The sequence below is a fragment of the Petromyzon marinus genome, chromosome 43, assembly GCF_048934315.1.
Source record: "Petromyzon marinus isolate PM22_M1 ecotype Great Lakes invasive population chromosome 43, UKy_Petmar_22M1.pri1.0, whole genome shotgun sequence".
Lineage (NCBI taxonomy): Eukaryota > Metazoa > Chordata > Hyperoartia > Petromyzontiformes > Petromyzontidae > Petromyzon > Petromyzon marinus.
In genome coordinates this window covers 4,306,266-4,331,445 of record NC_133709.1, presented here as the reverse complement: position 1 = coordinate 4,331,445, position 25,180 = coordinate 4,306,266, and the positions used below count along the sequence as shown (strand labels likewise).

Genomic DNA, 25,180 nt, shown 5'->3' with positions numbered 1-25,180 from the left:
TTGTCTGTTCGTTGAAGGCCCACCAGAGTAATTATTTACCGGGCAAATATTTAAGTTTTAAGGCAGTGGCTACAAAAACAATATATGCGTGTGGGGTTTAAAATTTTGTACGCTTTTTCGTTTTGCGTCTCTCTCTCTCTTCCTCTCTTTGTCACATTAAGCGTTTGCAAATTCAGCCGTGTCATTGTTCTGTGTGTCGAGTTTACGCCACTTAGGGCATAGACAAAAATCCCAGCCTCACCAGCTTACGGTGAAGAACGCGTGTTCGTCGTATTTTATCGGTTACGTCGAGATAACGCAACTTGAGATACCACGACTTGGGGTTTCCTCCCAGAAAATGTGCCCTGTTCCGTAATCGTGGCCAAAAATCTCGAAGAAAGGCAAAACAAAACCGTTCGGACTTCATTTCAGAAATGCCAAACAAAACCCCCGACACTGTGCGCGCGGTGAAATTACTCTCAGCGAGTGCGAGTCCCGGAATGCGGCTGCCACGGGCAAGGGAGAGAAGCTCTGTTGCGATTTTTTTGAGGACCTGACCCCTCCCCACCCCCCGAAGCAAAAAGGACATCGTCGCTCCCGCTGTCTCTCCCCGCCGGCCCCCGAAAAACGCGGCGGTGACGGCGGGCGGGCGGCTGGTGGTGGTGGGTGGAGGTGGTGTGGGTGGTGGTGGTGGTGGGTGGAGGTGGTGGGGGCGCTCCACGAACCGTTGTGAACCCCGTTCCTGTTCCTACCCAACGGCCGTACAGTGTCGTCGTCGTCGTCCCCACTCCCCCCCCTCCCAACACAAACGTCACGCTATCGTGTACAGTGATTATAATTGTGCAACGCTTTCTGCCCCTGTGTAAACAAACGCCCCCGCGGGCCGGGGTATACCGTCGGCAAGCCGTCGGCCCGCTGGGGCAAGTGGGGCTTGCCAGCAGCGCAAGCGGCTTCTCAAAGAGTTTGGGGATTTTAGGTGACGGATGGATACTGGAGAGAGAGAGAGACACGTGGTCAGATCGCGTGCCGTCCCATCACAAACCGGAATATTAAATCAGTCATCGTCGGGATGTCCCCATAGGAGACCCGTGCGCCCGTCCATCCTATGAATGTCTAGAGAGTCCATCACATATTGGGCCAGTCAATCGATCGCGTTGAGACATTGCGAGAGGCGTCCGATAAGTGCAAATTCTCATGTGTTTTTAAATTTATTATTAGAGACCACGTTAGAGACCGGTCTCTCGGTATTATTTGCTGCAAAATAAATAAGCAGACAATATGTCTCCTTCGCACATATACATGATCCTCGGACGTAAAAAAAACAAGTAATTTGTACACTTCCCATCAACCGCAACTCCCCTTTGGGAGTACATGGCTTCAGCAGAGCTTTGTTTAATACAAACAAATGTCGCTGCAGCTCACGGGCAGTAGCACACTGACGGCGAAAGAGATAAAAAAAGTAACATTTAAAAAAACTTTTTTTTTAAACACGCTTTAATGAAATGTACTAGTAATGGCAGAACTCCACGACTCCAGGAAGTGGCCCCGAAGCTTGCCACAACGTAAGGGGACCCGTGGTGATTTACAGCCAACGTTAGTTGAGCGTGGACAATTAAAGCCAAGCCGAAACATAACATATAAAAAATGTTTAAAAACATGTTTATTTTTATTTTTTTATGTTAGAATATAGTATTGTCATCAGTATGACATAAGTATACCAAGTTTGCAGTCGATACCACATTGGGAAATGGGTTACAATTGAGTTACAAGATTTGAGGAAACAACAACAACGACGACAATAACAGACAGAGTGAGTTAAATGAAAGCGTGTAATAACCATAACGCGAGACTAAATACCAAAACTACTCTCTTTTTTGACAGCAGTTCTTGTTACGGTGAAGTTACAAATGAACGCTGCAGTCGCGACGGCACTGGTGGCGGTGCTGCTATTATCATTGCAGGGTGACCGCATCACGCATGTGGCACGGCCGCGGTGTCGCGTTGCAGTTGCCTGGCGCTTGTGATGATTCGTGCAAAACAACACCTAGCACTGACCCTCGGCAAAGCCTGCAAATAATGAAGAACAAGTAATAAATAAATAAACGCAACCTTTTTTATTTACCCAGCAAGGCTTCGCTGATAAGACTAATAATACACGCCCAAGGTGCACGTGATAACACAAATAAGTGCAAAAAGCGCTCGGCGTGCGTGCGTTCTGCAGACAAAATAAACCATCAGCCGCTCCTGCAGAAGTGTATTGTTGTGGCCCTTTGTCCGAGGCCACCATCAGAATACATTTGGCGGGCAGCAGTGATGCGGAGATTGACAGCCGCACGCAGACCGGCTTCCTCCTTATTAGGACTCGTCGTGCAAGTTGAGGCCATCGCGTGAAGTGCGCGAGGTTCCGCTGGTGGCAGCGCGAGTGTTATTCCGGGTTTGAGTGACACAGATGACTGGCAGATGCACCACCTGTGCATCCCACTGTTGCCACCGTGTAATTACGCACGCGCGCACACAATTTTATTTACAACCGGCCGCAAGGGATACTTTGCTGTACTACCTTGCCGTTTTATTATTATTTTTGTTCACCGCCATAAAAGATTAACAGCAAATTGCTGTTGGGTTTAGTGAGCACGTGTCTGCCAACTCGTGCGGTGGGAAGGTGCTGCGAGAATGGCACGGATGTGAGCATGCAGTGGTGTTCGTGTCGCGAGCGGGTACCCTCCCGAGTATTTCCAAGTAATCGATTGCCTTTTATCAGTTTGATTACGCGATTATTGGAATAACAGCAAAATGCCCGTTCACGAAAAAAAGCATCACTGTTTGTTACCACGTGTGCCGCTGAACGGGACGTAATGGGCGGGGCTTGGTGATGTCATAGTCGGCAGGCGTCGCACTGGGGCGTGGCTTGCAGGGGGTTTCCCACCTTCAGGTGGCAAGGGTTTGTGGCCCCCAAGTCATCGGCGACAAAAACAATTTAATAGTTTACAATATGATATTGATTAACCGTCGTTCACCATAAACACATCGCCCCAGCTCGTGTGGCGTGTGTGAGGAGCTTGGTTATGCAGTCACAGGCGCTGTTTATGTTATCACTGCGAAACCGAGCGATAATCTTAGGCCGCGTCTCACCGCCACATGGAGAGGAGGAGACGCTTGTGTTCGCACACTGATAATTATAGCACCGCACGTCCGTGCGAGTCTTACACACAACCACCACGCACACACACACACGCGCGTGCTCCCCCCTTCCCCTCTATTGCCTTAGCAGAATGTTGGGGCAAGTGCTGTCAATGAGCACCCATGAAGGCCTATACGGCGCACGAGGGGATGGGTGGCTAGCACCACCACACCCGGCCGCCTTTGTTTCCCCACTGCTGATTTTTACAAACCTCACCAGGTACTTATTTAAGACCGAGTCGGACCTAGAGGAGGCCTGGGATCGGTTCGGATATTTGTCGCCGATCTTTGGCCGTGAGCAGGAATCAAACTCGGGTCGCCGGGTTCGTACAGAATTGCACTAACTACTGCCCTACCACTTGCCACAAATACAATGGCAGGCACATACTGAAACTCATCGTTGCACAGAGGCATAACAACAACCGCCATCCGCCACTAAGTGGTGGTGACGTCACCACGACGCTTGTGCCAGGCTATGTGCACCTTGAGGCCACGTGAAGTGTCGAACGCCCGCTGGTAGGAGGTCACGGGGCAGACCCAGATGCCACGGGTCGACTGAGATGACTGACACACACACCAGCAATCTACACACAGACCCTCACGATAAAATTACGTACACCGCACGCGGGCAATTGCACGAGTAGACATGTGTAGAGGTGTTACGGGAGGGTGACACGCGATTGTAGAGCGGTGGCCACAAACACGTCCGCTACGGCCACAACCCTGGGGGGCTGTGGGGGATGCTGTGATCCCTCCCAGCCCCCACCCCTCAGTGAGGGACAGTATAAAAGGTGGGACCCGGTGAGCTGAGAGGCAGTTCGACTCAAGCAAGAAGAAGAGCCAGTGAAGAGAGAAGATCGACTAGCCAGGCCCTGGAACTCCTTTGGCCCGCTGTCCTTTTGAGGGCCGGGCAAAGCAAGCCAGGGGGTGCGACACCGGAGCCGCGAGGGCCGACGTCCTTCTGAGGGCCGGACTCGTGTGGCTGGTGGTCGGGACCTGCGCCGAAGCTGGGCCAGGTCAGATAGCCTCCTGCGAGAGGACCAGGATAGAGGGAACCAGGGAGCTAGCGTGGGCTAAAGCTCGGGGAACGTTCCCTCTGTAGAGTACGGGTGAAGAGGCCGTTACCTCTTCAAGTATCAGATTCGCCACTGTAATTGAAGCGTCTGCGATAAATTCGTGTTGCCTCAAGTGAACAGTCTCCGACGTCAATAAGGCCACTACACATGTGTAGTGCAGTAGCACCACGCGGAGACGAGTAGACATGCAGCGACGGGGACGGGCTCGGACTTCACGCTGGCAATACTTACACACGTGGCGATGTAAACACATGGACGGACAATAGTGTGCAAAGACACACTCAGATATTCGCTCGCGTGAACATACCCACTCGCGACTCGCCACACGCTCCATATTTTTTTTCACACGCATCGTACAATCTGACACGCGACCGTCAGCCGACCTGACGGCTAGATTCGCACGCGGTCACACGCGCTGTCACACGAACACGCGCGCTCACGCACGCACGCACTAACATTCGCACACCATTGCATCAAAAGACAAAGATCGCCCGCATCGCCTTCAACAGACGGTTGGGGCGAGTGCTGTTGGCGAGCAGCACTCGCATGGCACCCGAGGAGGTGGTGGTGGGTGGCCAGAACCACGCCCGGGCCGCCTCTTTATTTGTGTAGCTCACACATTGACGCACACCCACAGACTCGCACCTTTCACACATTAACACTGAAGACAAATACAAAGAGTCCCCCCCCCCACCTCGTGTAGCCTTAGCAGACCTTTGCGGCAAGAGCTGTTAGCGAGCACCATGAAGGCTGGCACGGCACACGAGGAGGTGGGTGGCCACCACCACGCCCGACCACCTTTGCCCCCCCCCCCCCCGCGACACTACAGGTCCACAGACAAAGACCCCCCCCCCCCCGCCGTGTAGCCTTAACAGTTTGGGGCAAGTGCTGTTAGCGAGCACCACCACACTATCACACAAAGACAAAGATCCCCCGCGTAGCCTTAACAGACTGATTTGGGGCAAGTGCTGTTAGCGAGCACCACCACACTATCACACAAAGACAAATATCCCCCGTGTAGCCTTAATAGACTGTTTGGGGCAAGTGCTGTTAGCGAGCACCACCACACTATCGCACACAGACACACAACAAGCCTTGCCTCTAGAGAGGTGTGTGGAGTGCAGGGTGTTCACCTCAAAAACCCTCCACCCACTGCCCGCTCGCACTCTCAAGGTGAAGCGCCGTTGATGATTGTCACGAATTCATCAACTAGAGCTGTCGTCGGGCCTCGTAGCCAGGGTCGGCGAAACTCGAGGAAGCGTTTTGCTGTCGAGCATAGCAAAAAGTGGGGACCTTTTTTTTTTGGCCCAGTATCAAAGTATGAAAAAAATGTGAATAGGTTTTTACCCTTTTCTCGCATTAAAACATGAGTTGTGTTAAGATGTTCAAGCAACAAAATAGAAACCCTTTGCAAGGAATCAAGGGACTGCATTAACCACACGCAGTGCTTGCGGTGAACATGCAAGCAGAAACGTGCACAGTTCCTTGCGAAAAGTCTCTGTTTGGTGTTTGAACATCTTAACACAACTACTGTTTTTTTGGCAGAAAGGATAAACACATTATTTTTATTATTTCGTCATAACAAAGTATGTTTTGGCGGGGGGGGGGGGGGAGTTGTTTTGGTCCTTAGCAAAGCATTTCCTCGACCATTTTTTTTGTTGCCAAAACGAAAGACAGGGTTGGTGGTGGTGGCAAGGTGGTGGTGGCGGTGGCAGGGTGGTGGTGATGGCAAGGTGGTGGTGGCAAGGTGGGTGGTGGGGGCAGTGGGTAAGGGGGGGGGGGAACCTGCCAAATATTTCCCGTGACCGATTTTCAAGTCGGACACCAAGAAAAAAAAACATCTCGACAGATACGAATCGGGGGAGGCCTGCGAGCTGCTGCGGTGAGCAAAAGGGGCCTGCCACGAAATCCCCCCCCCCCCCCCCTTGGCGATTGCATCTGCTGAATGGGCACAAAAGGGGAAAACAGATTTAGACAACCCCACTGTGGTTGCTAAATCCGTTAGACACCCTCCCCCCCCCCAACATGCCCTTTAATTGTTTGCTTTGTTTCTTGTGAAACCAACTCAATACCTACAGTGAGGGAAAAAAGTATTTGATCCCCTGCTGATTTTGTACATTTGCCCACTAACAAAGAAATGATCAGTCTATAATTTTAATGGTAGGTTTATTTGAACAGTGAAAGACAGAATAACAACAACAAAATCCAGAAAAACGCATGTCAAAAATTTTATAAATTGATTTGCATTTTAATGAGGGAAATAAGTATTTGACCCCCTCTCAATCAGAAAGATTTCTGGCTCCCAGGTGTCTTTTATACAGGTAACGAGCTGAGATTAGGAGCACACTCTTAAAGGGAGTGCTCCTAATCTCAGCTTGTTACCTGTATAAAAGACACCTGTCCACATAAGCAATCAATCATTCAGATTCCAAACTCTCCACCATGGCCAAGACCAGAGCTCTCCAAGGATGTCAGGGACAAGATTGTAGACCTACACAAGGCTGGAATGGGCTACAAGACCATTGCCAAGCAGCTTGGTGAGAAGGTGACAAGAGTTGGTACGATTATTCGCAAATGGAAGAAACACAAAATAACTGTCAATCTCCCTCGGCCTGGGGCTCCATACAAGATCTCACCTCGTGGAGTTGCAATGATTGTGAGAACCTTGAGGAATCAGCCCAGAACTACACGGGAGGATTTTGTCAATGATCTCAAGGCAGCTGGGACCATAGTCACCAAGAAAACAATTGGTAAAACACTACGCCATGAAGGACTGAAATCCTGCAGCGCCCGCAAGGTCCCCCTGCTCAAGAAAGCACATATACATGCCCGTCTGAAGTTTGCCAATGAACATCTGAATGATTCAGAGGACAACTGGGTGAAAGTGTTGTGGTCAGATGAGACCAAAATGGAGCTCTTTGGCATCAACTCAACTCGCCATGTTTGGAGGAGGAGGAATGCTGCCTATGACCCCAAGAACACCATCCCCACCGTCAAACATGGCATTTTTCTGCAAAGGGGACAGGACAACTTCACCGCATCAAAGGGACGTTGGACGGGGCCATGTACCGTCAAATCTTGGGTGAGAACCTTCTTCCCTCAGCCAGGGCATTGAAAATGGGTCGTGGATGGGTATTCCAGCATGACAATGACCCAAAACACACGGCCAAGGCAACAAAGGAGTGACTCAAAAAGAAGCACATTAAGGTCCTGGAGTGGCCTAGCCAGTCTCCACTGTTCAAATAAACCTACCATTAAAATTATAGACTGATCATTTCTGTGTCAGTGGGCAAACGTACAAAATCAGCAGGGGATTAAATACTTTTTTCCCTCACTGTAACCCTACCCTATCACTAGCCCCACTGCTAACACTGAGCTTATCCTAACCCTACCCTATCACTAGCCCCACTGCTAACACTGAGCTTATCCTAACCCTACCCTATCACTAGCCCCACTGCTAACAATGAGCTTATCATAACCCTACCCTATCATTAGCCCCACTGCTAACAATAAGCTTATCTTAACCCTACCCTATCACTAGCCCCACTGCTAACACTGAGCTTATCTTAACCCTACCCTATCACTAGCCCCACTGCTAACACTGAGCTTATCCTAACCCTACCCTATCACTAGCCCCACTGCTAACACTGAGCTTATCCTAACCCTACCCTATTACTAGCCCTACTGCTAACACTGAGCTTATCCTAACCCTACCCTATCACTCGCCCCACTGCTAACATTGAGCTTATCCTAACCCTACCCTATCACTAGCCCCACTGCTAACACTTAGCTTATCCTAACCCTACCCTATCACTAGCCCCACTGCTAACACTGAGCGTATCCTAACCCTACCCTATCACTAGCCCCACTTCTAACACTGAGATTATCCTAACCCTATGCTATCACTAGCCCCACTGCTAACATTGAGCTTATCCTAACCCTACCCTATCACTAGCCCCACTGCTAACACTGAGCTTATCCTAACCCTACCCTATCACTCGCCCGATCTTTCACATGAATCCTGATTGCAGCCCCACTGCGATCATTAAACCCACCTGGACGCACGTATTTATTTCATGGACCCTTACACCGGCAGCACTAACACTGTTCTTAACCCCAACCCCGAGGTGGTGCGGGGTTAGGGGACATAGCAGAGGACCCCATTCACACAGACCCCCTCACCCACCCACCTCCTGGGTGGCAGCAGACATCGATGCTGCCAAGGGGAGTGATTTTCAGAAACTATTTGTGGAGGAGGTGCCAGTCACGTGGCACCGCCATTTACTGTGCCCCCCTACACAAAACAAATATCCCCCGTTATAGCCTCAGCAGACTTTTGTGGCAAGTGCTGTTAGCGAGCGCCTATGAAGGCTGGCACGGCACATGCCCGGCCACCTTTGTGCCCCCCACGCACGCACGCACGCGCGGAGAGACCGAGTTGCGGGCTGCTGAAGTTGCTACCTAGCCAACAGCCATGTAGCCCAAAAAACCGCCCACTCCCATTCTCCCATGTCGCCGAAAACGTCGTGAAAGACCCAACGCAGAAGATCCCTGCGTGAAATTTTTCCTCGAAGCTCACGGTCCACCCTTAACCGCATGCACTGCACAACCCATGGCAGTAGATGCGGGTACCCGGTGCACAAATGCAAAATTTTAAAACTCTCTCCAGCAGTGTGCAACTGCGGTCATCCAGAACAAAAACCGTACAACGTATAACGACGCAATGGCCCCCGATCCACGAATACGGAGCAGACATCACAGTGATACACTCCGCTGCTCCAACCGCGGTTGTCTGTCTGGGCTTGACCACCTGAATGTGACATTGTAAGTTGTTGCTCTGAAATCCATACCTGTCAACGCCCTTACCAGTGCCCTACCTTATTACAGACCAATTCAGACCTTATTGGTCACCCCGTTCGCCTTATAAATCTCAACGTTCATCCTACAAAGTTGCCCATATTGCGACGGCTGTACGCCGCATGGACATGAAAAAAAACTCAATATTCCCTGCGAAAGAATAGGGGTAAACGGGAGAAGTCCGAATCCGGCGATTCCGATTAATTGGCGCTCGCTTTTGCCGTCTTTTAAGTTTGTCGTCGTTTCTCGTCGTCGTCGCGGTTTCACTTCTCTCTGTCTGCCGCTCTTTTGTAAAAAAAACGTTTTGATTCGCAACGTCTTCGTAAAGCCGCACGCGTGGCACACGAATCGATTGTCGGGGCCGCTGCATAACAATCGACGTTAATCGACGGCGTCGTCCTCCTCCGTTCCCTTGCCTTCCGCGATTGCGCAACGCGGTTATATAATTACGCAAGCGCCGTAATTTCCGTTGACATTTTGATTCGTGTAATTGTAATTACCGTATTCGTTGGATTGTCAAGACAACGCTTCGTTCCAGTTGTTTCGGAGCAAAGGTTAGGGGGAGTGATGGATCGTCCAATCTGCTACAGTAGCGGGGAATGATAAGTGGAGCGGGTTAGCACGCTGCGCTACGAACCTGGTCACACCCGGGTTCAATTCCCCGCTCATGGGCAACGCCGGTGACGATTATCTGAACTGGGCCTACCATAGGTCGACTCGGCCTCAAATAAGTTCCTGGTGCGGTGTGTAAACATTGCCACTCGAGAGACAAAGGCGGTCGGGCGTGGTGCTGGCCACCCACCACCTCGTGTGCCATGCCGGCCTTCATAGGTGCTCGCAAACAGCACTTGTTCCAACAGTCTGTTCAGGCTATCCGACTCCCCCGCCTCCCGCCCCATACACCGTAGCTTTCGCCCATCCTTACGCGATCTGTCGACACCAGCGTGTTTGCAAGCTACGCGGACCGGAATACAATTCGCCTTGTGTTTCACGCTTTTTTTTATAACCCTTTCCAATTGAGGCTGAACGCGTGGATGCATCCGTCATGTCTGACCGTCTGTACGTCGTCTGTCCGTCGTCTGTACGGTACAATTGGTGTTGGGTATGGTCCGTCTCTGTAAGGGGTGGGGGTCAGGGTTTGCGATGATCCAACTTGAACCCAACTACAGTCCAAAGTCGCGTTGTTATCAAAGATATAACCCAGTGAAAACTGACAAAATTAATGAAAGGATTTCCTAGAAACATCGTGATTTAAAAACCAGGATTAAGGCTTAAAGGATAATCCCTGCCGAGCAAGGCAGTGACGTCACAGACCATGCGCTTGCCTCCTCTGTTGGATGACATCATGGCGCGTAACGTCATCTCGTCATTGCGGGGGGGGGGGGGTAGGCGCGGAACGTCACTTCGCGATTACCACTTTTAAAACGCTTCGGAGGACAAACGCGCCGCTGGGAAGCGATGAAGTCACACGAGGGTGTGCGTGGCCAGCACCACGCCCCGGCCGCCTTTGTTTCCCTCGCGTGGCGATGTTTACATACCGCACCAGGAACTCATTTGAGGCTAAGTCGACCTAGGGGAGGCCCAGGACCGGTTCAGATAATATAATCGCCCCCTCGGTGCGTTGGTGGGGCCCGTGAAAGGGAATCGAACTCGGGTCGCCGAATCCGGAGCGTCGCTCGCTCGCCGTTGCGCCACCGCTCCCCACAACGCACACACACACACACGCGCACACACACGCACGCACACACACACGCACACATGCACACATGCACACACACACACGCACACATGCTCGTACACGCTCGCACACTCGGCAGCATGAAAACACCCCCCCCTTCTCCTCCTCACACCCCGGGGTCTTACAAGTTCACGGCAGGCGGGGTTCACAGCTGCATCGGCCCGGTACAAACAAACAGAAACTCGTGACCTTCGTCATCATTAGAGGCTGCGCAAAAAAGAAAACACGCCGAGTGGCTCTTCGCCAGCCCTCGTCGACCGGCGTGGTGAAGTATGGTCAAACGAGGTATGGGGGGGGGGGAGAGAGGCCTTCGTCAAGCAGTGGATTGAACCTGGCTGCTCGTAATGAAAGAGATCAGATATCTTTTTTATTTTGACTGCAGGAGGAATCCGATGAGCTACGAAGCTCTTTTTATATATTTTTTTCCTCCACAGTTGTCTGGTCGGGGCAGCGGGGGGTGGGTGGGGGGAGGTCAGCGAGTCACAACAACAAAAATGCACAAGCATGAAACGAGGTGAGAGCAAGTCGCTAACAATGGATACATACAATTTACAAGTTGGGGAAGTGCATAAATTCCTGCTGATGTGCCAACGCTAAATGCAAACTTGGGCAAGGCACCAAAACAACAACAACAGTCCCTCAATACAAATTGCACATTGACATTGAACTATCGATAGGTGTCCAACGGTTTGGGCAAGTGCCCGCTCATCAGAGTAAAGAAATGAGGGGTAGAGACATTGGGCTCGGCTTGTGGCTTGAGAAGAATCCATTCGGAAACTCGCAGGGCAGGACGCTACCCAGTCCATGATGGAGAACGAAACCTGTGGAGTGGATGTTACACAGAACTACAGCTGACAAAGCCTTAAAGCGATCCATTCATTCATTTTGCGTCGTGACGCATCACGTAAGACGGTCACTGCATCGCGCGCGTTCAGTATGCGGTTACGCGGCCGTCTGGAACGCTCTTCTGATATTGGGAAGCCACTGCAGCTATGCACGTTTACATTTAAATTTAAAAACTTTATTTCTTATTATTGTCATTAATTTGTTGCACCTCCGATTAGATCACGGTTGGCTACGTTACTATGCGAAAGAAGTTCAACATGCGTGCATGTATGGCGATCTGTTTATTCACAAAGTAATCAGATTTTTTGTCGTGACGCATCAAGTAAGCCTGACTGCTGACGAGGCACTGAACGTCGACACCGGTGCAGAGCCAATGCTGCTGAAACGATGCACTCCCAGAAGGCCGTGTAGCTGATGGGATGTGTTTTTTTTTTAAAGCACCATTCTGCGATTTTTTTTACGTGGAGGAACAGATATTGTAAAGATGTGTGGTGTTCGCCGATTCACATTGCTTTATCTCCACACACTCGTCTGTCGGGCGCTGGACTTTTCCATGCAACCCTGCTGCGGATGAAGCCCCCCCCGCCCCCCCCCCTGTGTGTTGCTTGTGTGTTGTTTGACTCAAGCCACCAGTTGCTTGTGAGCACAGGTGCAGCGTGCAAAAAAAAGGTGCGTGTGTGTTCTCTCAATGTCTTCTCACCTGGTTATACCTTGAAGGAGCCAGCTGCGTGGACTTTGACTGGCGTTATAAATTGGGACATTGTGTCATCCGGAGACAAAGTGTTACACTAAGTGAGCTGTCCACAAGCCATCAGCAGCAGCAGCAGCAGCACCCATTCATCAACATAATCGTCATGAACGTCATCATCTGCATCAGAAGCAGCAATCATCACTTAATAGACTGGCAGCAATTAGCTTAAATCAATCGGAACGAGGAAGGATTGGACTGGACGGGGCTTGTTTACTTTACACCGCTGACGCAAAGTGCCACACAGCGGGACTATAACGGGGTAACTCGGCCGGGCCACCACGTCGCCACTGTGATGTTGTCACTGTTGTTCATGTTTTTTTCCCCTCTTGGGCGTTGTTATCACAGCTACCGAGTAATTAGCCCGCCGATGTTTACACGACAACGCACAGCTAGTGGGGCCAATGTTATGACTAAATAAGCCCCCCCCCCCCCCATTGAAACTCTTCACCTCAACCTCTCTCGTTCGTTATCCTTCACCCTATTAATTTCCTGTAATCATTTACCGCCAACGCACAAAAAAACACCGCCGTGCTTGTCAAACATTGCCTGTGGTGGCCTCCTTCTCTCTCTCTGTCAGCCAACTTGACAACACACCCCCCCCATTCTCCCCTCCCCAGCACTCCCACAGCTACGCATCACAAGCAGCAGCGAACGGACAAAACTGACCAATCGCACGCCACAGTCCCCGAAGCTCCCTCGGCGATTGGGTCGGTCGATGGAGGTCACTGGCTGGCTCCAGAAGTGACTCACCGCGTGATGAATTTTAAATTGGACGCTCGGGTCTGCAAATGCGTAAACAGAAGAAAAACTTTTTTGGCGATGTCAAGTAAGAGGTTGTGGCGGCTAGCGGGACTCTGGCGCACAGAATCAGAATATTTATTTATGCTGGAGGAATCCGATGAGCTTATTAAGCTCTTTTTCACAGATGTCCAGCAGGGCCTACTCTTGCGAATGGAGTCACGGGACCTTTAACGGCCACGCTGAAGCGGATGGCGCGTATTAATTGATGGTAGATACACCCGCAGTATGAATTTGTCTAACAAAATATGAATTTCAAAAGGATGACATGAGTCAAAGCAATACATTTATTTTATTCCAATCAATATATGTTTAAAAACAGACGTGTTAATTGATAATAATACAGTATTACTGGATGAATGCCTCCCACACGGTGTCGGTCATGCCGGTTGTTCGACCATACTTCACGCTGGTTTGCGTGAGTTGGTAAACGGGCACACCGGGATGTCACTGGTTGCTGACGTTAACCTTTGCCCGGAATCAAACTCGGGTGAATGAGTTCGTAGTGCAGCGCACTGCCCTGCTGCACCGCTGCCCTCCCCGCGTCTTTAAACATTTCGCGATATTCAGCACTCTGTATAAACCACAATAACTCCCAAAGAAAGCCAGTCAGCTGAAACTTGGAGGGCTTCCTGTCTTCTCTGTGACCGTAAACAAGAACACCGCAGCAATTGATTTTTCTTCAACGGCCCTGCTGCTGCTGCTGCTCACCGTACAAGTCCGGGCAGCAACAACTCTACTCACAGCTGACACAATCGCAGCCTCTAAGTTGGCGGAAAACTCTGCGAAACAGGAGTTGCGTCGTTCGGTTATCGAGTGTTTTGGGAACCAAGCATACGTTACCCTATTTGGCACCATTCAAAGTGTCCTGCTCTAAATATAGCCGCCTGCCGCCGCCACTGCGACAAGTAGGGGAATTGACTTGGACGTTGCTCCCGGATGCTCAAGCGCTCGCAACCGGGCGCCCCTAATCGGTCTGGGTCGACGTTTGGAAATTCGGACGGGCGGAGGGGCGAAGGGGCATGTGGCACCTCCAGATTATTAGCACGGTCGGCTACGTACGGTGCGAGAGAAGTTTAACATACTTACATACGTGGCGTGGCCGTCCGGTGAGGGAGCCTAGGGATGGTGGGGAGGGGAGGGATGTCCCGTACAATGTGGTTCGTCCACCCCGCGGTCTTGAGGTAGTGGCGCCCTTGGCGGACTTGACCGCTTACAGCTAGGATTGAAAGCGTTAATGCATCAGCTCTGTCTGTCAGTCTGTAAATATTATTCTTTATGAACGACATTTCGGTGTTGCCATTGGAGCCAAATTGATCCAATTGTTTCCGAAAACATGTTTAATTCGGAAAATCGGCGCGAAGAAAATAAGCCTTTTGGGGCAGGACGATTATGTCACATGCCACGTGGCTGGCCTCCCTTTGCCATGACGTCTTTACGTTTGGTGTCCGGTGACATCACGTGTTATGTGCCCTGTCTCGTCATCTCGTGCGACTTGAAAGCTCACCTTATTGCGCATCAAATACCTTTGCAGATAGGAAAGCGCTACAAAATACAGATGTACGCGTCAATTTTCTCCCTCCGCCAGACAATGCGATGCGATTATGCGGATTTCGGATTTATCGAGGATGCATCGAGAGTGACACCGTCTCTGAACGCCGTGCACGGTGGGGGGGGGGGGGGGGTCAAGCGAGGAATAGAGATAACGGTGAGGATTGAGGGAGAAGGACAGAGGTGGGGGGGCACGGGGCACAGTGTTAGCGGAAACGTAATTAGTTGGCGGTCATAATTCACTACCCGGCCTCCTGCCCCCCCCCCCCAACCTGCGTAACTTGACAATTTGTCATGATTCGGCATCGCGATTTGATTCGAGAGTCTTATTCAAAAAAATTTCGTCTCGTTTGTGTCATTTCGTTTGTATCGTCGCTGGCGTTCGTTCAGTCTTTAATTCGTTCCGGGCACCGTCTCTGCCGCAGCACCCAGCTGCCCTTGTCCATGACCCCAGCCACCCTTGACCCCAACGGTGACCCCTGCCACCCTCGCCCCCCACGAGGCGCTTCCAGGATGAATTCTCGCATCGATCATTTTTCCCTCGCCGTATTCGTTCACAAAAACCGCGCGCGCTCAGCAACTGCTCGCTACGCTTTCAAATCTGCTGTTATTTAATCACGGGAGAGCACAATTTTTTGCTGACCTACTCACGACGGTGGCAATAAATAAATAGATGTGCAGCCGCTGATGGAAAGCAATATGTAATTTTAACATCCACTTCTAAAACTGCACAAATGGCAACTTTAGTATTGCTGTGCCTAAGGCGACAGGGGCAGTTAAACCGCTGAAAACATGTGGCCATCTTCCAAACGCACGCAAACGCGCGTGTGGTGTGGTGTCTGCGCGGCTCTGTGCGTGCGGGCGCGCGTGCGTGTTGGCGCTTGTTCGTCCGTCCTCCGTCCCTCCGCCCGCGTGTGTTAGTGGACACCTTGCGTCATCGCGATTTCTGGGGGGGGGGGGGGTGGTAGTTGGGGCGGCTAAATTAATCGGCTATTGCCGTAGAGTTGAAAACACGGTTGTTGCTATAATTGGAGCAGCAACCCCGCCGAGTCCTCCGCAGCCGTATTCAATGACCCATCGTGTTTGTCAGCGGCCGGTTACGATTCGCTCGGTCCTCCTGCGCAGTTGGCGACCGTGAATCCCTCCCGGCTCTTGTCGCCTGCCGACACGCGGCCCCGTTGCGTTGGCCTGCACAACATCGGTGGGTGCATCGCGCGCGATGACTGTTAAGGATGAAAGGACACGGGCTTGAGCATGGCGCATCACCTGGCAAGGATAATGGTCGATAAGATTTAACACGGGTTAGTACAGGGGTCGGCAACCGAATTAACGAGAAGAGCCATTTTTTGTTCGAATTCGGTTACAAAACGCCGTATTTCAAGAGCTGCAATGCGTGTGAATGCACGCAGGCATTACGGCACGAAGCAGCCCATAAAGAGCTGCGTGCGGCTCTGAAGCCGAGTCGCAGGTTGCCCACGCCTGGGTTAGGAGGTGGCCAGTGGCTCAGAGGTCAGAGGACGGAGCCGGCACTGCGATTTAAACCCAGTTCTCGAGTGTAGTAGTTGGTGAGATGCCGGTCGATGATTGCCCACCGAAGGGAAAACAAAAATCTTTGCCCACCGAAGGGGAAACAAAAATCTTCACCGCCACGTTGAATTTGGTTCTATATTGAATGTGGCCAAATGGCAGCCTTCGAAAAAATTTAATATCGCTGCTACTGCCGTGCGATGAACATTGCTGTCATGAGCAGAGCAGGTTGAATGTTGTTGCCCCCTGCTGCCAGTTTGGCCAGAGATCACTTGAAAGGATCTCGGAGGTAGCCCTGTGATATCCACTTCCATTGAACCCGACTCTAAAGCAAAGGGTTGCACTTATCTGAGAGATCCGAACTGATTAATCGCTACATAACGTGATGCCAACAACACAATACAATTTACACTTTGGGATTTGTCATCCACATCGTCATCAGCCATGGTCAATCCACTGCTGGATGAAGGCCTCCCCGAGCCTCCTTCGTGTCTCACGATCCTGCCATGCAGTGATGCAACTTTGATACGCTCCGTCTCTCCCGGTTGACGTCCTGTCGGGCGGGTTCCATTCCTTGGCAGCCGCTCCGTCTGTAACCTTGACCATCGGTCGTCTTCCCGAATAGTCACGACGCATCCTGCCCCCCCCCCACACTTATTTATCTCAGTAGTCTGAATGATGGGAGTTGGGGATTTGTACCGAGTCGAAATGCAACTGCAGGAGGATGGTCGAGACTCCGGACGGAACGTGTTGCCTTGCAAGGGGAGACTGAGAACTGGGGGAGAATGCAAGGAGCCGTACCGCGAACGCTTTGGTTCAGGGGCATAACGCTTACAGGCAGTCGGTACAGCGCAATATCCTGAACATCCACCCGGCCGTCGAGTGATAGCACAGCAGCAGGGATGCCGTCATCAGACCGACACGTGCAAGTTGTTGTTCTTGCATTTATTCATTTTTTCCAAATCAAAGAATGTATACAGTTTCTCTGGAGACAGGCCTACTCTGTGTTCACACAACTGTTTGTTTTTCCACTTTTTATAAATGGAGGGGGTGGGTTGGGGGGTTGGTTGTAGGGGTGGGTGAGGGGATGAGAGAGTTTGGTGGCTGGAGGGTGGCAGCACCAGAAAAAGCCTCCATAAAACGCAACAGCAACAGCAGCAGAGAGAGAGAGAAAAAAACGTGCTTTACGAGACCGGCAAATATTTTGCCGCTTTCATGCTCGCTTCCTGTTTACGTGTTCAAGGGCGGCGTCCGGGCAGATGAAGGGCAAATGGGTGGCCCCTGAAAGGGCACGAAGGGCCCCACGGAGGCGCGTACGGCGAGCGGTGCGATTGAACGCGGATTTAATCCCGGACGGAGCGCGATAGAATGGGGATTTAATCCCGGACGGAGCGCGATAGAACGGGGATTTAATCCCGGATGGAGCGTGATGGAATGGGGATTTAAACCCGGACGGAGCGCGATGGCACGGGGATTTAATCCCGGATGGAGTGCGATGGACGGAGATTTAATCCCGGACGGTGCGCAATGGCACGGGGATTTAATCCCGGACGGAGCGCGATGGACAGGGATTTAATTTGGACGGAGCGCAATGGCACGGGGATTTAATTTGGAGGGAGCACTTGTACAGCCCTCCGACGTTTCGCTGCATGCGCTGGGAGCTTCTTCAGGAACCGAATACAATCGAGTTAAAATACAGATTGGGGATATTGTCCGTAGCTGCCATCCGTCTCACTCCTGGACGTGAACTCATCTTGTCGCTCCATCTGCATGGTGATTGGCCTCTCGGATCTGTTCCATGCATTAGCTGCCATTCAATCACTAGTCTTGTCCATGCGCCATCAGCCTGTCGAGGGATGGGTCCTGCCCAAGTCCATTAAATTTTCCTGATTGTCAATTGGATGTCTGATTTTTTGTGTGTGTCTGTTTTTAATTGGATACCAATACTAATTCCCACCATTCACCACCAAGTGGCGGTGACATCACAACGGCACCTGTGCCAGGCCAGGTGCACTTTGAGGACGCGTGAAGCGTCGAAGGCTCGCCCGACAGGAGGTCACGGGACAGACCCAGGCACCATGGGTTGACTGACCGAGATGACTCCTGGCAGATGCACCAGCTGTGCCCCTCCTACTCCGACAAACCTAATTGCATAATCCCCACTAGCACCTACCTACACCCCTTTTCGGGAGTCCTGTAAGATGATGGCGAGCGTGAGCGTGTATGTGAGATGCACTGATGATCAAACAATTCGAATAAGATGGAGGTGCAGCCAAGATAACCTTCTTGTTCACACCACACTGCTGGGCAAGAAGCGCTTCCGCGTGTATAGAGCTGCCCCCCGTGTGCCGAGCTCCTGTCGATGACATTTTTGGTCTCCTCTTACTCGCTAAGCAGCCCTCTCGGAAGAAGTGCGAGGACCCACACTTTACCCTACCGCACGCGACCTGCCGATCGACTAGCTGCAGCGTTCCCATACATACTGCTGGGTGGACAGAGGTGGTGAGGAGGGGGATTTAAGAAACTTGCCCACTTTTTCAACTGAGGGACGCGGTAACTGCAATGAACCACCTGAACGTCACGATTTAAAAAATATTTTTGAGCCAGTGCTGTGGATTTTCAAGCAAATTTTCTCATCAAGCCCTGAGCCGCAAATGCTGTAATTCAACTTGTTCTGGGCTTGAGTTCACCTTGATCTCTCCCGGTGTGTTGTGAGTCCACGGATAGATGTGGGTGCTGTGTTGTCAGTCCACGGATAGATGTGGGTGCTGTGTTGTGAGTCCACGGATAGATGTGGGTGCTGTGTTGTGAGTCCGTACATGGATGTGGCATGCTGTGTTGTGAGTCCACGGATAGATTCGGGTGCTGTGTTGTGAGTCCGTGCATAGATGTGGGATGCTGTGTTGTGAGTCCGTGCATAGATGTGGCATGCTGTGTTGTGAGTTCATGGATAGATAAGGGTGCTGTGGATATTTCAAGCAATTTTTTGGGTCTTGCCAGGCACTTTTGGGATGTTTCTCATCAAGCCCCGAGCTGTAAATGCTGTAATTCATCTTGATCTGGGCTTGAGTTCACCTTGTTCTCTACCGGTGTCGGTGACCTGGAATATATTACCGCATCTGGCACCATGTCCCACCGTGCCATCTCGCTATGGCTGTGGATATTGGTCACGTGCCACCTCCTGGTCTCCTAGCGGCCCAGACATGATTCGATGAGAATTCTCAACGAGAACGTTCGATGAGAATTAATCTCGACCGGATGTTAGATGAACGCACGGTTTGTCTGGCGTGCCCTCACAGAGGGTGATACTTAAGTGTCTAGGAGCGAAGCGGAACAAAAAGGCCGCCAATTTAAACGGAGCCAAGAGTTTCTCGGACTTTGATTTGCTTCTCCGGTCATCAAGCCTGAAATCTATTTCTGTGCTGCATAATTAAACGAACGGTGCTGGAGGCGGTATCAATGTGCTGTGGAGTTTGATTCCCGACCACGGCTCACATCGGTGGCGAGTTATTTCTGGGACCCCGTCGTGTCTCGGAAGCTAAGCAGGCGTTGAGCCTGGATGGTGCTCGGATGGGTAAGCACAATGCACAAACAGGTTTCGGGGGGGGGGGGCTGGGGGTAGCAGGTGCGACAATGCATAAATATGTGTTGTTCTACAGCACTTTTCCATCAATGCCACCTCGTCTTCACCAACCCGTTCTGGTGAACGAAGTGCCGTCGTGAATTATTCTACGAGAATGATTGTTATCAAAGAACCCGCTGTCGGTCGTCTTTCTTTGCGTAAGCGGCATTGAAGCCCCACCGGTCTGTTCCGAATTGGCGTTGTGTAATCAAGGTGGCGTTCCATGCAGGATGTGTGCTCACAATGTTTTTTTTTTCATTTTGTTGCATAACAGTTGGCATTATGAAGTGTGTGGGTTGTGGCTTACACACGGTACGTGCTCCCGCGCGCCTGCGCCCACACACCCCAACACCCGCACACCCCAACACCCGCCATTCGCCACTAAGTGACGGTGACGTCACCACGGCGCCTGTGCCAGGCCAGGTGCACTTTTTGAGGCCACGTGAAGTGTCGGAGGCTCGCAGACAGGAGGTCACGGGACAGACCCAGGTGCCATGGGTTGACTGACTGAGATAACTGGCACCAACTTTGCCCCCTATTGTGCCAACTTACCGCATTTTAGCTCAGCTCGTTGTTCTGAGCGTTGCTCCTCTGCCCTCCATTGTTGTTCGAGGGCAACTACCAGTCTTCGGCAAGTCCACTCAACTCCACATCTTCCCATACCGCAGCAGTCCATCTCCTCTCCAGCCCGTGTCATGCCCGTTTAGCCCCCTCTATCTGGCCAAACACAGACTTGCGCACACACACTCACACGTGCACACAAACACACACTCGCACGCACGCACAGACTCACTCCCACGTCTTGCTTTTTCCAGTTAGCTTGATGGTTGTTGTGTGTAACGTGCACACAATACACACAGTACAAGACAAACATCCCCGTGTGTAGCCTTAACAGACTTGTTGGGGCGGAAAGTGCTTTTAGTGAGCACCTAATGAAGGCCGGCACGACACACGAGGGTGTGGGTGGCCAGCACCACGCCCAGCCGCCTCGTGGTGATATTTACACATTGCGCCAGGAAATATTTGAGGCTGAGTCGACCTCGGTGAGGCCCAGGACCAGTTAAAATATTCATCACTGGTGTTGGCCGTCAAGCAGGAATCGAACTTGGGTCGCCACGGTTGTCGTGCAGCGTGATAACCGCGACACTACCGCCCACACTGTCACACGCTCACTAACACACACACACACTGGCAAAGATCCCCCGTATAACCTTAACAGAATGTTGGGGCAAGTGCTGTTAGCGAGCGCCTATGAAGGCCGGCATGGCACACGAGGGGGGTGGATGGCCAACCCCACGCCCGGCCGCCTTTGTCTCCCCAGTGGCGATGTTTACACACCCCACCAGTTACTCATTTGAGGCTGAGCCCACCTAGGGGAGGCCCAGGACCGGTTCAGATAATCGTTACCGGTGTTGGCCGTGAGTGGGAATCGAACTCGGGTCGCCGGGTTCGTAGCGCAGTGCACCAACCGCTACACTACTGCCCACACTCTCGCACACACTTGACGCACGCACACTGACACACGTGTTTGTGCACACTGACACACGTGTTTGCGCACACACATGCACGGAGCAGTGGCGTGCCTTGCCATAACAGCGCGGCAGGCGCCCGCCGCTGTGTTTACACAGCGTTGCGCATAACCCGGTTATCCCTTTGGGCCGCATCGATCCAGCATGTGCCGCGGAGTCCAATGTCGCTTTTAATTTGGCTCTCGGCGCATTTAATTGCCGCCGTTGCCAGGCGAGCACCCGAGCGGAGGAGGAGGGTGGTGACCCAGGCAGTGCCGTTGAGGGCCTTGACTCCGTCGTAAAACATGCGCGACATTTAATTTGATTAAATAACAAAAAAATTCAAACGAGACATCGCGTGTATGATTTATTCGATATTTTGATTTGTTATCCCTCCTTGTTTATTGACATTATCGCACGGCCTCATGTTATTGGTATGATGACACTTTAATAAAAAAATACCGCGGTGTGTGCTCGGATGGATGTGAACATGTCCCAGAAATAGCCTTGAGCAGCTGTCAGCCCCATTAAACGGGGCTCTTATCTTGTAAATGCACACCCAAGGCCACGTGTCGCCCCGGCTGTTTGACACGAGTCTACACCTTAACCAGCGAGAGACGGTCAATCTGACGTCGCCGCCATAGCAAGCTATCAAAGATGTTACTGCAGGTTGTGACCTTTCAAAGCGATCACATTGTGACCCCCGCGGTTTAGAGCCGGGCTGTCCCAATTAGTTTACGTAATCCTTATCGTTCGTTGAATTACCCGAATAATCGGACGACGCGAATATCTTCTTTGGTTCTTTCGATAAAGTCACGTAGAATGAGAATAAAATAATAAATGGATAAAATAAAATAATATTCTCACGACGTTTCGGCCACAACACAAGCGGCCTTCATCAGGTGAAGGGGACGAGACTGTCTGGAGGACAGCGCTGGACAGTCTCGTCCCCTTCACCTGATGAAGGCCGCTTGTGTTGTCGCCGAAACGTCGTGAGAATATTATTTTGTTATTTTATTTTATCAATTTATTATTTTATTCTCATTCTACGTGACTTTACCGAAAGAACCAAAGAAGATGAATCCTTGCAGTCACGAAAGCTTTAAATCAAGACGCGAATATCGTTATGGAAAAATAAAAGTGTCGCTTCTGTTTCCGCGTGTGCCGCTGGACTGGAGGCTTGGTGACGTCGTTGGCATCGTCAGCCGAAATCGCGCTGCCGTGGCTTGTAAGGGGGCTTTCCCCCGCCGTTGGGAGGCAGCGGTCCAAGTAATTATCGATCGGTTGACTTAATGAATCTTCCCAGCTTTAGCCTCCACGTGGAAATTGTTCACGGGGCGTGACTCTGACTCGTCAAGCGGCAATCGAAACGTGCGGACGTCGAGTGGCCCGCCGCTCACTCCTGACGCCCGTTTTGCGTGCCGCCCCCCCCCCCCACCTGCCCCCCACCCCCATGCCCGCCACCCCCCCCCCCCTCCGTCCACCCCCTACCCGCACCGTCTTCCCCCACCGCAGGTGCATCTTGCGTTTCCCGAGCACCAACATCCGGCTGACGTTCACGTCGTTGTGTGGCTCGCCCGAGCCCAGGCTGGAGGCGGGAGGGGGCCAGCAGCCGGACTCTACCGTGAACTCGGCGGACGCCTCCACCATGCCGGCCGTGATGGTGGCGGCGCCGGCGGGGTCGGTGCCGGCAGTGACGGCGGCAGCGGCGTCGCTCGACAGCGGTAGGAGCCGATTAGGGGCGCCGCTGTGGCTAGGAGATGTTAACTACCTCGCCTGGTATACAGGAGGTCGTGCGTTCGATCCTGACCCTGACGCCTGCTGTATATTTGGAATTTGCGTGTCTCTCTCTCTCTCTCTCCCCGTGGTCATGTGGATTTTTCTCTAGGTCCTCCGATTTTTCCCTCCAAATTTAGAAACGTGTGTTTAGAGTATTGGGCTGCTTGGACTTTCCACGCGATAAGCCACTTGGTTGAGCTATCATTTGTGGCCAGGTCGCTTCTGAAAAAGAGCTGTACAGCTTATCTGATGAAAAAAATATTTGTTTCGTTTATAGTTTTTTTTTGTATTTTGGAGGCCCTGGGTTTATCCCTTCGTCAGCAGTTTCCTTTTCCCTAATCCTACGAACTAACCGACGAGCCAGCAGGCAGTACAACAGCACTGGCCTCGCCTCTGACGCTAAGCACATTGGCCACCCAGACACTAGTCCAAACAAACCAGCCAACGAGACCATAGACCACGCACTCAAACCCTAACACTCGCCCTAACCGAAACCAAATCCCCACCTGTGGCGCTTTACTCCCTTCCCTGCCCCCCCTTTTCACTTTTCGCCCACCTTTGCTTGCCGAGGGCTTGCCGGGCTCGAGGCACGCCGGCCGACCGGCCGGCCGGGCTCGCGTTGTGGCGGTGGGCTGAGCTGGTGCCGGTGCGTGTCACCCCCGCAGACCTGAGGGGGGCTCACTCCCCCCCACCCCAGCGGCAGTTCCTCCACCCGATGTCGGCGGCCGCCAGCATCTCCCCGCTCAAGCTGCACATCCCTGAGCCGTCGCCGGACTGGGCGAGCCCCATGCCGTCCCCCACGGGCACCATCAGGTGCGTGCCGGCCACCACCGCTCGCTCGCGACACTGACCGCCAACCCCTCGCCTACCCCCCCCCCCCTCGTCCCTACAACAAAAATTTAAATATTTATATAAAATGGCGATTACTGAGCACCGGCCCAGATGACCAAAACGTCAAGCGGACAGTGAGAAACAGCACTGCCGAAGGTGTAAGAGATAGGAGCGTTGTTCCCTTCGTTGCCTCTAAGCCAACTAAGCTGCTGAGTTGGCTGAGAGGCAGCCAGCCCTTGACAGTGGCCTTGACCTAAAAAGGGCTTCTGGCCTTGGCCTCGTCTTGGCTTTTTGTGGCCTTCGGCCTCCACCTCAAGCTTTGGGCCTCGTGAGTCCCGACCTTCAAGACCGGTTAGGAGCATGTGTGTCCAACGTCCACGCGGGAATCGCGCTGGTGCACAATATTTATTTTTTTGGATAGATTTTTGCTGTGTACAAGAACGGAGGCCCGTAGCAGAACGTTGGGTGACGCAAAACAACTGTACGCGAATGTCCACCAGGCCTATGTACCCGACGCGTTCTGATTGATGGTTGGGGGACAGTCAATTCGGGGAAGGAGGGGGGGAGAGTATCGCCCAATTATTTTTTAACAAATCTAGACAATGGTATTTCTAAGCAGCGTTTGGTGAGATTTTCCTGATTGCGTTAGGCGTTTTTTTTGTGGTTGGATGGTCATAACGTGTCCCATAAATAGCGACAAGCAGCTATGGGCTCCGTGCACATCCAAGCCGCGTGTCCCTGGCTGTGTGACCATGAGCCTAAACCTTCTCCAGCGAGAAACAAATAGTCTGAAGTCACCGTCAGCAGTGCCGCCAATAGCACGCTCCTATGGTGTCGCTGGAGTGTGACCTTTCAATACGATCGCGCTGCGACCCGCGGTTAGAGCGGGGCTGTCCGATCATGCAAGTAATCTATTAATCTACCAGTTATCAATTTTATTACTCAACTAATTGTATTTCACCAAATACGAGTTCCAAAATAAAAGCGTCGTTGGCTGTTCCCACGTGCGCCGCTGGGCGGGAGGTAACAGGTGGTGCTTAGTGACCTCGCTTGGGGATCAGCCGGGTCAACGCCGGGCGTTGTTTTGTAGGTTTCCCCATTTTAAATTGCAGTCCGATTCAATCTACCGCAGAGAAG

At 51.9% G+C, this 25,180-nt stretch overlaps 1 protein-coding gene across 1 annotated transcript in view; it reads left to right on the top strand.

Annotated features, from left to right (window-relative positions):
• The window catches only part of LOC116951490 (uncharacterized), a 64,202-nt gene that overhangs the window by 7,375 nt on the left and 31,647 nt on the right, over positions 1–25,180 (top strand). The window contains exons 2-3 of the mRNA XM_032970140.2: positions 22,949–23,157; positions 23,878–24,025. Coding sequence (XP_032826031.2) covers positions 22,949–23,157; positions 23,878–24,025 — 357 coding nt within the window. The remainder of the gene's footprint in view (positions 1–22,948; positions 23,158–23,877; positions 24,026–25,180) is intronic.